The following is a 12,471-nucleotide window of genomic DNA, read 5'->3' as shown; positions in this document are numbered from 1 at the left end:
TTTGAGTTTATACTAATTACTTGACACAATCAGAAAACTAACTAATTTTCTCAACAGTATTTAATGTTTTCAGTTTTGATGATTTTCTTGTGATTCTGTGGATGTTCTCATTGAGTAATATAATTGTATGATATATATTTTCAACTTTCCAACACATTTTCTTTATATTACTAAGCAAGCTTTGTTGTAGGTTACCTCACTTTCTCCCTACATACTCTCCTTGAGTAATTGTGATTTAGTTTCATGTAGCTATTTCATACTTTCAAAGCAATTGTTAAATTGCTTAACATACCGTATTTTTATACATTGTACCTTTACATATGAGCAAAATTTGTTTCTACTGACATTAGTATCTGTCATTTAACCAAAAGGTTAAAAAACCATATTTTTCAAATAATTACTTATATTTTAAAAGAGTGTTTAAAAACCTTCAATACTGTTAAATAAACTTACGTACTTATAAGGCTGTAAGCACAATTTCCTTTAAAAGTTTTGTTTGTGTTTGTAAATTGATAATATTTGCAGCTTTTCCGTGGGAGTATTTGGCAGCTTGAGATTTTGTAATAGGAGAATTTGTGGTAAGTCCTCATTTGGGTCAACTTACAGATTTTCTGTATCATGGAAAAAAATGTAAACATGTAGAGCCTTGGAAAATATATTGGCAGAATCAGTATAGAAGTTGGCACATTTTCAAAGAAAGCAATTTAGCAATTTCATATGACCAATTTTACTATAATTTCTCAATTTAAACCATATATGACAGAGATAAGAGTGGAAAAACCTTTTACTCAGAAGAGAGAATAGAGTATGTATTCTTCTAAGCTTTTATTGCTATTTGAAATGGTTAAATGTATCTTAAATATATAAATGTCTTCAGTTTTCAATAATTTGGCCTATTTTGTAAACATGTAATAATATAGTGCTATGGCAAAAATACTGTATCTTAATTAAATTTCTAGTGCCACAGATATGCCATTTCTTTTCCTGTAAAGGCCACAAGCAATAACTTTTTATTTTGGGAAATATATACATGTATATAATTAGAGTAGTAGTATGATAAACACCCATGCATTTATTATCTAGTTTCAACAACTATCAAATAATGGACAGTCTTTTTCATTTATACCCCTTCCCCGATTATTTTGAAGCATATTGCAGGCATTATAGAATGTAATTTGTACATATTTATTATATACATCTGAAAGATAAGAACTTGAAAAATTACCAAGTGATTATATAATTATCCAAACTGCAGTCTTTTGATTTGCACAGTTGCCATACTGGATTTAACTCTGATCAACATATGTAAACTTGTAAAGTCCTGAGTGAACACAGATATGTGGTTATCTTGTCCGTTTACTACCAATGAAACTCCCAAGGTTTTTGGTACACCAAAACCTACTTTATGAAAGTTTAGCGTCCTTGCTAAATCTTTTCTGCAACTCAATTTTCATGCTTCTTATGTCCCATTTAATTTGAATCACTCGTTAGTCTCATTTTATTGGAGGTATATTTTTCCTTTGTCTTCGTGACTGGAATGGCCTTTTCACTAATACCTCTTCTCCTTATGATGTTTTAATCCTACGTATCTTTCTGGGCCCAGTGTAGATAGTAATTCTTATATGAAGTCTTTCTTGACCCCTTTAGCTTACAGCAACTTCTCCTTTTAAATCCCCTAAAGATAACATTTCCCACCGTCTGTTGGCAGAACATTAGATTTTCAACATACTTTGCAAATCAGGATTCCCTGATCAAATATGCTTAGAAAATGCTACCTTCTGTTGAGACTGGCAATGGTGATTAGTATTTTGTCTGTTTAAATTTATTTAATACATTTCTTTATTTCCCATATGTATTTGGTAACAGACCTCATTTGTTACCCAACACCCTTTGGGAATGCTTTTGTAGCATGTCATCTCTGCTTCTCTTAAGGCACTTACATTCTATCTTGTATACATTTTGTATCGGTTTGCCGCTAGACAGTAATCTCATTGAGAGGAGAGGAGGAGAGTTACTCAGTTTGTTTTGGATTGAGGAAATAAAGTTTTACCATGGAAGGCATAGTGTGTCTATTATGTCCTTGCCAACATAAAAATATTAATGATTTTTTTGTTCTTTTAATAATAAAACCCAATTCACTAAAGATGAATACATTTATCAAAATTATGTTCTGGTTTCAAAGCACAAGTTTTTCTTTTTCAGGATGTTTAGTTAACGAAAATGTTTGTGATAATAGTGTGTCTGAAAATGTAGTGTTTCTCTGCCAACAGTTATCAGATGAGGAATAAAATTATTTATATAGGATCAGTACAGATCTTTATAGGTCTGAGTTGGAAATTAAAAGTAAGTGGTGAATATTTTAAGAAATGAATACACACACATACACACTATATATAGAGATAAATGACATTTCTCTCTTACAAGTCACATTGGGGTAAATCCAGAAATTTTGGAAAGGATGAGTTTGTTAGAAAATTATGTCTTCATAGGCGTCAGCTCTTGAGTGTCTCTGTCGTATCTGCAGTATCTCTCCTGTCTATCTCTAAAGGATTTCCTCTTTGAAAATGGGATCTTCTGTTCTGCAAACTTTTAGTAAGCACGAAACATAAGTCAAATTTGATAAAAGCGAACAGGAGACTGACTGAGTTGTTAGCAGTCTTTCTTAATGCCTTTCATGCTTTCCTTTTTCCTTAATGTCTTTTTGGAACATCTTTGCTGTGTATTCCTGAATACTACCCCCTGAATTGCTGGACCACTGAATAGATAAAACAAGTTTTGTTAAAGCATTAGTCTCTCTTGTATTCTGTGAATTCTTCACTACAGGAAGAAGAGATCTAGAGGGGTCAACAGTGTTTGTGGTACTGTAGAAAGGTACTTTAAAAGTGAAATGCAGCTTTTAGTTCAGTCCTGGTCAAGTGTCTGGAGGTCCACAGTGACGAACTTTTAGTAATTCCTGACCCATAAAGATTATCATTTATTCTTTCAGAGTAATGTTTGCATAATGGTTCCCATGGGTTGGGCATTCCTTAAAATCTATTTAGTATGGATTTCATAAAATCTGACATGTATGTTACTTAAATGGTTAAAATGTTGAAAAAGGAGTAGTAAATAAAAGTACATTCTGTCATTTCTGGGAATAAATGTTGGAAATAAGTGTAATTAACTATGTATATAAGCCCAGTAATGTCTATTTTTTTTTTTTTTTTTTTTTTTTTGAGATGGAGTCTCACTCTTTTGCCCAGGCCGGAGTGCAGTGGCATGTTCTCGGCTTACTGCAGCCTCCACCTCCTGGGCTCAAGCAATTCTCCTGCCTCAGCTTCCCGAGTAGCTGGGACTGCAGGCTTGCACCACCATGCCCGGCTAATTTTTGTATTTTTAGTAGAGATGGGGTTTTACCATGTTGTCCAGGCTGGTCTCCAACTCCTGAGCTCAGGTGATCTACCCACCTTGGCCTTCCAAAGTGCTAGAATTACAGGCATGAGCCTCCATGCCCGGCCAGTAATGTCTTGGTGAGGAAAGATGTTTTTAATTTTAATATAGTTGTCAGAAGGTAGGATAGTGCATATCCTTGGGAAGAATAGTGACTGAAAGGGAGTATAAGAGGGTGCTTTGGGGAATCTATAATGTCCTTTTTTTGTCTGGTTGTTATTTATGTGTTCAATATGTGTTCACTTTGTTGATTTGGGTAATGCTGCATGTATATTATATTTCAATACACACTTAATATGAAAAAGTTCAGAAAGCAACAGTAACATATGTTTGTGATTTCTTTCTTTGTACTCTGGATACAATTTGATGTAGCCTTTCACTATAGGTCCCCCTTACCTGTTCATCTACAAATACCCTTACCAATACTAGTAATGTATTTTATTTCATATTTCTGTTAGGAAGTATGTCATTCTTAGTTACAAATTATTTTTCTTGAAAACCCTAGGGGTCAAATTTATGCATATGACATATGATTTTAGGTTGGTAAGATTGATGATATTCTGCAAATATTTGAATGAAGGAATTTGACCGATTTTCTTTGAAATTACAGCTTCCTCTAAAGTGATTTATATCAATATTTAGAGCAAAATTTACCATGACCAGATTTTTAAAATTAAGCAACAAAGGGTGCCACTTCATAAGTTGAAAGAATCTCATTTTCCTCCAGTTTCTCCATCTTCTTCCTGTTCCTTTCTACAGACTGAAACTTTGTCAGATGAATCCCATGCCTGTAAGCTGGTTTTGCCTGTTAGACTGAAAGGTATAGGATATAGAGATTGGAGGACAGGATACTGGGATGTAGGGAGCGGGTGGGACAGGGTACACTGAGATAGCATTTGTGGTAGTTCATTTGCCTGTAGCACATAGTTTTTCTCCATTTATTGGTACCTAGTTCTTAAAGCAGGACTACATAGCCCATGTCAAATGACAAGATCTCCACTTAATGAGGATGTTGTTTTGATCATGCAAGCAGTTATCTTCTAAAATAGTTTGAAAAGGTTTTGTATAATACCTTTTTAGTGCATTGGTTATATACGAATACAATGAAGGGACTGTAAAATAAGTAGAGACAGCTGTGTCCATCAGAGCAAGCATCATGGGAATTTGTGCCAAAGGGTGGAAGGAACAGGTAAAGAGAGAGCTGATATAGGACTGTTAATGGAACGCATCCAATATGATGAGAAAGGAGACACCTTTGTATTTGGATATAAAGAAAAAGTCGCCTTGGGCAGCTGTCTGATGTGGAAATCCAAAACCCATGTATGATTAGGAAAACAAAAGACAAAGACCGATAGATGTCATTAGCAGTCATTTTCAGTGTTCTTAAATTGAAAGGTAGATATGAAGTCTCCAGAGAGATCAAAGGAATGTACAGTAAGCAATCTTGTTCCATTGGTGTCTGTTTTTACTTGGAGGAGAAAACTTATTTCTTATAATCTTAGTGTTATTTCTTGGTTTTAATGTGTTCTTCATTTATGTTAATGATTGATAACAAATAGAACAAATAGGAATGGAAATTTTACTTTAAAGTGCAAAATTATCTTTAAATTTTGAAAGAGGAGCTTTGCTTTTATATGAAGAAACAGGTTTGTAATATTTATGAGAATTCATCGATAGGTTAGTGTGAGTTCTAAGTTCAGCTTACATTAAAAGTTAGACCTATGTTTGTTTTTCTGGGTTCTCCATAAGATGGACAAGGTCACTATGATGTTTTTAGGGCCTGTGCTGGTGCCGGATACATAGTGGACACTCAGTGAATATGTATGCAATGAACTAACTTGTGACTTTTTCATTCTCTGCACACAGTTCTCACCCATTGAGTCTTATAATGGCAGTACTCTGAAATTCATGGTATGCTTCATATACATGAAAAGTAAACCAAAAATAAAACAGGAGTTTTAAACTCAAAACTCATAAAAACTTATGAGAGTTGTTAATCAGCTGTATGATGGTTAAACAAATCTGTGAAATAGTATTTAATGTTTTATATGCTTATGTGTTTTTCTGGGGAGGATGTTCACATTTTTATTGTTGTTGTTTTTTGGTTTTTTTTGAGATGGAGTCTCGCTCTGTCACCAGGCTGGAGTGCTGTGGCGCAATCTTGGCTCACTGCAACCTCCGCCTCCTGGGTTCAGGTGATTCTCCTGCCTCAGCCTCTCAAGTAGCTGGTATTACAGGCGCCCACCACCACACCCAGCTAATTTTTGTATTTTTAGTAGAGATGGGGTTTCATCATATTGGCCAGGATGGTCTTGATCTCTTGACCTTGTGATCCACCTGCCTTGGCCTCCAAAAGTGCTGGGATTACAGACGTAAGCCACTGCGCCCAGCCATATGCCACATTTTCTGATCATTAGTTGACAGATATTTGATTTGTTTCTACTTTTGGGCTGTTGTTGATAATGCTTGTATGAACACCAGTGCACAAGTTTTTCAGTGGACATATATTCTCTTGGGTATGAACATTTAGCTACAAGTTTTTGTAATTTTGAAATTTGAATTTCCCTAATGGCTAATGACACTGACCATTTTTAATGTGCTTATTTGCCATTTGTATATCTTTGTCCATTTTAAAATTATTTGTCTTTTCAATACTGAGTGGTAGTAGTAATTTTTGTATTGTAGATATGTCACTTATCAGATATATTTTTTGCAAAAAATGTTCCCTCATTCTTTAGATTGTCTTTTCACTTTCTTCTTCTTTTTTTTGTTTTGTTTTTTGTTTTTTTTTTTGTTTTGTTTTTGAAACAAAGTCTCGCTGTCTCCCAGGCTGGAGTGCAGTGGCGCAATCTTGGCTCACTGCAAGCTTTGCCTCCCGGGTTCACGCCATTCTCCTGCCTCAGCCTCCCAGGTAGCTGGGACTACAGGCGCCCGCCACCACACCCAGCTAATTTTTTGTATTTTTAGTAGAGACGGGATTTCACCGTGTTAGCCAGGATGGTCTCGATCTCCTGACCTCATGATGCACCTGCCTCGGCCCCCCAAGATGCTGGGATTACAGATGTGAGACACTGCACCTGGCCTGGTCTTTTCACTTTCTTGATGGTGTTCTTTAAAGAATGTTAAATTTGCATTTGTTTTGATGAAGTCCAATTTATGTATTTTTCTTTTGTCCTATGTAAGAAACCATTGCCTAATCCAAGGTCATGAAAATTTGCAATATTTTGTTCTAAGAATTTAATTGTTTAGCTTTTATATTTAAACCTTTGTTCCATTTTTGTATGTGGTGTGAGCTAGGGGTCCACCTTCATTCCAGTCTAAATGCTTTTGCATTTGGATATCCAGTAGTCCCAGCACCATTTGTTGAAAAGACTTCTTTCACCATTGACTTGTCTTGGTATTCTTGTTGAAAATCAGTTGACTTATAAATGTAAATACCTGTTTTCTTAAAAAAAAAAGAGACTTTTTATTTGTCCTTGCCACAAAAAATAAGGCAAAGTATCATAGAGGGTAGTTCAGTTTTTTGTTTTTTGAAAAGAGTTCAGGTTGCCTCTCCGTTAGGACCACTTTCTGGAAGGATGCCATCTAAAATTGCATCATGCTTATGTACCTTCTTAATTACTTTTTTAGTAATGGAAAAATATAGTGTGCTTCTAAAAAATTTTTACATTCATTTAAATTGGGAAATGAGTTCTTTTAACATCCAATTTTCTTTCTTTGTCCAAAAACATTGTAAACATGTTAGAATTAGGCCTAGTATTATAGACATTCATGTTCCCCCAACCCCTGCACTTGTTTTCAGAGTTTACCTAGAGGCAAAGGTTAATCTTTAAAGGAGTCATGCTTATAAGGTTGGGATGGTGCTAAGTGGCTTATGTTCTCTGATTCCAGCTATAAAGCATTCTTTTGGCAAGCAGGAAAATGGTTGTTTTCATTACAATATACTGTAATTCTTGAGGTCCACTGAACTCTAAAAATATGGACTCAAAAGATGAAATGAAGAATTGTAAACTGTTTTTCCTTAGGATCCTTTTGTATTTGTGAGGTTAAAGTGGTTATCAGAATTGACTGAGAGTTAGATTATTTAGTTTTAAAGCTAATTCAGGAGATTAGCTATGTCTAATGTGACACCACAGTTCACAGGTACTTGATTCTGTTTTTCATGACAAATTTTAAAAGGGGAAAAACTTTCTTATAGATCATATTTATCCCATTTCTTCAGCTCTGAAATTGTCAGTGGAATACATGTATACATACTCATATAAAATTATATTAATGAATAAGATTAATTTATTCAATAAGAATCTAATCTATTGTGTAAATACTACACAATTTATATTAGAGCATGTTGTCTTTGTACAATTTTAGTGCATTTTTATCCTATATATGTTTCCATAATATGCATTTAATAGATAATAGTAATATTACAGTTAACCTGAGGTCAGTTTTCCAGAAACCCAAAGTATTGCAAACATATTCCTTCAAACAGTAGCATAAATGAACAGTTTTTAAAAAAGTGAGCAATAAAATGAGAAAGCTTTTATTTTATTTATGTGGACTTTGTTTTAGGGTCTGTCTCTTCTCTATAAGTTTATTATTTTCTTTTCAAGACAAAAATTCAAGATAGATGGCAGTTTAGGGAGCTGGGCTCAAAATGGCTATATACTGGAAGCGACAGTAAGGTGTGCTTCTTTAGTGCTTTTGAGCATAGCAATAAGAACATAGTCAGAATGAGTAGCGAGTGGTGGCAGGGGAGAGCCAGTGGTGAAGAAAACAGATTCTTCAATTTATATATCCCTCTAATCAAGTTGGAGGAAGATAGAAAATAAACAGTAAATATATGTCATAGAACAATTAACTGTTGTTATTGGCTAGAACTGCAAACAAGAAGAATGATATTGAGTGAAATGTAAATACAAAGGATTATGCAGTTCCCCAACATCTTTCTGTGGAGGCAGGCTTTCAGAGTTACTTGTCCTCATTGGCCTCAATGAGGTCAAATACTCGTTCTTTTTCTCTCCCCATTGTAGTATCATGTCTGATAGTCTCATTTTCTTTTGTCTTTAAATTCCTGAACCTGTCATATCATTTCTCTCTCCTCTCCCAAAATTCTTCCTTGATTTATGAGTGTTAGACTTAAAATGGCCCCTCTTAACTTCATTCTCTTGTTTAGGAATAACTGTATAAAATGCCCAGTGTTTGCTGAAAGTGATGACCAGTTCTTTCCAGATTTGTTTCTTATTGGGAAAGAATTAAGCCAAAAGGAAACTAAATAGAGGGAAAAAAATGCTTAGCTAACAAAATAATTACTAGTGTTACGGGAATTTTATGTGAGACTTGAAAAAATATAAGCATTTGATTTTTCTGTTTTTCTGGCATCGACATGATGCACCAACAGAAAAGTTACTAAGAAATTTCTCAATAGTGCCATTTGAAATTTTTCAGGCTGCTATCCATGTCCAGGGCCAAACATGAATCCTATTGCTCTTGGGAGCCGCTGGCTTGCTTATGCAGAAAACAAGGTAAGACGTGGCCTGTGTTTGGATTATTTGTAATGGAGCAAGTGTTGAAGGATTTTCCATAATAAATACCTATGCTCCATAGGTGATTACCAGTAATAAATGTTTAACTTACTAGTTCATTTGCTTTGGTTTGGTTTGAATTGTGCAACTGATAATTGAACTCTTTAAAGGATTTATAAATGTTTGGCAGTTGTCATGAAGTCCAGACTCTGTAGAACCTTAATTGTTTAAGCTTGGTTTTATATAAAGAACTTCATCCTATTAAAAGTACAGCATTGAGATGACCACAGTAGTGGTATTAAGGAAAGTAGTTTCTGACTTTTTAGAAATCAGGAGGCAGGAGTAACGTCTGTCTTCATTGGTAGATTAGAAACCTGGGCATAGAATAATTTAATTGACAGGGCTGGGCGTGATAGCTCACACCTATAATCCCAGCACTTTGGGAGGCTGAGGCAGGTGGATCATTTAAGGTCAGGAGTTCGAGACCAGCCTGACTAACATGGTGAAACCCTGTCTCTACTAAAAATACAAAAATTAGCCAGGCCTGGTGGCATGCGCCTGTAATCCCAGCTACTCAGGAGGCTGAGGCAGGAGAATCACTTGAGCCTGGGAGGTGGAGGTTGTAGTGAGCTGAGATCGCACCACTGCACTCCAGTCTGGGCAACAGAGTGAGACCCTGTCTCAAAAAAAGAAAAAAAAAAAAGAATAATTTAATTGACATTAACTATAGGCTAACAATTATATCTAAACAAGGGTTCAGCCATTTGTTTTAATAATTAAATCATAGATGTTCACATTTTGTTGACTTTTTCAGTTATTTATCAGTTTATTTATTAAGGTCATCATAGTAAGTGAAGATACTGTATGCACTAGGAATTTTATTTATGTCTAAGGAAAAAGGTAAATTTGAATCTTCAAAAAGAAAGGTAAAGTTCTTTTAATTCCATTTAGTACCCTGCATGTGAATATAGAAAGAAATCTTCTAAAAGAGGATTGCTATTTTTGGTTTTGTTTTTGCTGGTTGCATTGTATCTTGAGATTTTTTTTCTTTCTTTTTTTTTTTAATTTTAAATGTCTTTTAATAAACAGTGTCAAATCTGCTGAACAAAGTTATATCTAAATTCTTTTTTTTTAAATTTTTTTTTTTATTTATTATACATTAAGTTCTAGGGTACATGTGCATAATGTGCAGGTTTGTTACATGTGTATACTTGTGCCATGTTGGTGTGCTGCACCCATCAACTTATCAGCACCCATCAATTCATCATTTATATCAGGTATAACTCCCCAGTGCAATCCCTCCCCTCTTCCCCTCCCCATGATAGGCCCCGGTGTGTGATGTTCCCCTTCCCGAGTCCAAGTGATCTCATTGTTCAGTTCCCACCTATGAGTGAGAACATGCGGTGTTTGGTTTTCTGTTCTTGTGATAGTTTGCTAAGAATGATGGTTTCCAGCTGCATCCATGTCCCTACAAAGGACACAGACTCATCCTTTTTTATGGCTGGCATAATATTCCATGGTGTATATGTGCCACATTTTCTTAATCCAGTCTGTCACAGATGGACATTTGGGTTGATTCCAAGTCTTTGCTGTTGTGGATAGTGCCGCAATAAACATACGTGTGCATGTGTCTTTATAGCAGCATGATTTATAATCCTTTGGGTATATACCCAGTAATGGGGTGGCTGGGTCATATGGTACATCTAGTTCTAGATCCTTGAGGAATTGCCATACTGTTTTCCATAATGGTTGAACTAGTTTACAATCCCACCAACAGTGTAAAAGTGTTCCTATTTCTCCACATCCTCTCCAACACCTGTTGTTTCCTGACTTTTTAATGATTGCCATTCTAACTGGTGTGAGATGGTATCTCATTGTGGTTTTGATTTGCATTTCTCTGATGGCGAGTGATGATGAGCATTTTTTCATGTGTCTGTTGGCTGTATGAATGTCTTCTTTTGAGAAATGTCTGTTCATATCCTTTGCCCACTTTTTGATGGGGTTGTTTGTTTTTTTCTTGTATATTTGTTTGAGTTCTTTGTAGATTCTGGATATTAGCCTTTGTCAGATGAGTAGATTGCAAAAATTTTCTCCCATTCTGTAGGTTGCCTGTTCACTCTGATGGTAGTTTCTTTTGCTGTGCAGAAGCTCTTTAGTTTAATTAGATCCCATGTGTCAATTTTGGCTTTTGCTGCCGTTGCTTTTGGTGTTTTAGAGACTTAAATGTTAGACCTAATACCATAAAAACCCTAGAAGAAAACCTAGGTAATACCATTCAGGACATAGGTATCTTGAGATTAATATGAATTAATATGAAATAGTTCTTGACAAAATTAGGATGTGGTAACTAAAGTAGCTATTTGGTAAAGCTAAATCTACTAAATCTCTAGCCTCTGGAATGTACAAAAATCAAGAAACTACTGAAGAAAATTATTTTTTTGGATAAATTCTTTGAGATCTTATCCCTAAGTCTGTCTGTAACTACTAGATGTGTTACATCTTACTGAATTCTGTATTTATATTCCCTTTTTTCTTTCTCTTGATTTTCCAGTATATCTTATAAAAATGACTCTTTCAAATTAATTCTTTTAAAACAAAACAAGAGGCATACAAGTAAGTGTAGTGACACAATGGTATCTTCTAACGTTTCTATCTGTTAAGCATTTCCCTTGAGTGCTGGAAACATTCAAGACAAAGATGTATAAATTGTCCCTTGGGTCTTGTGGATGTATTCTCACGTGGCGGACTGCCCATTTGGAAGTGGAGGTAATATGTAAATAGTTACATATTGCCTTTCAGGGGAAATAACTCCCTTCATAGATGCATAGCCTGAATATGCACGAGTTTTCCCTCTTCAGGAATATATGTTAATATCTGGTGTCATGTACAGAGACCAGACAGCGTAGTGGCCTTCACAAGGAGTCTGTGAATCAAATGTTGTGCCTTCATCTCGAAATATTTCTAGATAAGTGTCCTTACATAGTATTTTCTTTTTTTTTTTTTTTTTTTTTTTTGAGACGGAGTCTTGCTCTTTCGCCCGGCTGGAGTGCAGTGGCCGGATCTCAGCTCACTGCAAGCTCCGCCTCCCGGGTTTTACGCCATTCTCCTGCCTCAGCCTCCGGAGTAGCTGGGACTACAGGCGCCCGCCACCTCGCCCGGCTAGTTTTTTTTTTTTTTGTATTTTTAGTAGAGACGGGGTTTCACCGTGTTAGCCAGGATGGTCTCGATCTCCTGACCTCGTGATCCGCCCGTCTCGGCCTCCCAAAGTGCTGGGATTACAGGCTTGAGCCATCGCGCCCGGCCTAGTATTTTCATAAGAGCTAGCATTTATTAGTTTCTAATTGTTTTAGCTTTGGGGCTGAGTATGCAATTGTAAAATTGTTAAATTTTGGGGTACCAGTCTCTTTCAGTGAAAATGCTCTTTGACTATAAAATCTGAAGAAGCCATGTATCTTTGTTTTGTTTTAAGATTCACAGGGTACAGGTGCATGTTTGTTACATAGGTATATTGTGTAAGGGT

General features: G+C 35.5%; 1 protein-coding gene across 13 annotated transcripts in view; it reads left to right on the top strand.

Annotated features, from left to right (window-relative positions):
* BCAS3 (BCAS3 microtubule associated cell migration factor) overlaps window positions 1–12,471 on the top strand; it is a 736,060-nt gene that overhangs the window by 207,435 nt on the left and 516,154 nt on the right. For all 13 annotated transcript variants that reach the window (XM_033183763.1, XM_033183759.1, XM_033183754.1 and 10 more), the window contains one exon: window positions 8,875–8,951. In XM_033183763.1, coding sequence (XP_033039654.1) covers window positions 8,875–8,951 — 77 coding nt within the window. The remainder of the gene's footprint in view (window positions 1–8,874; window positions 8,952–12,471) is intronic.

This window comes from Trachypithecus francoisi, unplaced genomic scaffold (assembly GCF_009764315.1).
Source record: "Trachypithecus francoisi isolate TF-2019V2 unplaced genomic scaffold, Tfra_2.0 Lachesis_group20, whole genome shotgun sequence".
Taxonomy (NCBI): Eukaryota; Metazoa; Chordata; class Mammalia; order Primates; family Cercopithecidae; genus Trachypithecus; species Trachypithecus francoisi.
This window is presented reverse-complemented; position numbering and strand designations above follow the sequence as displayed.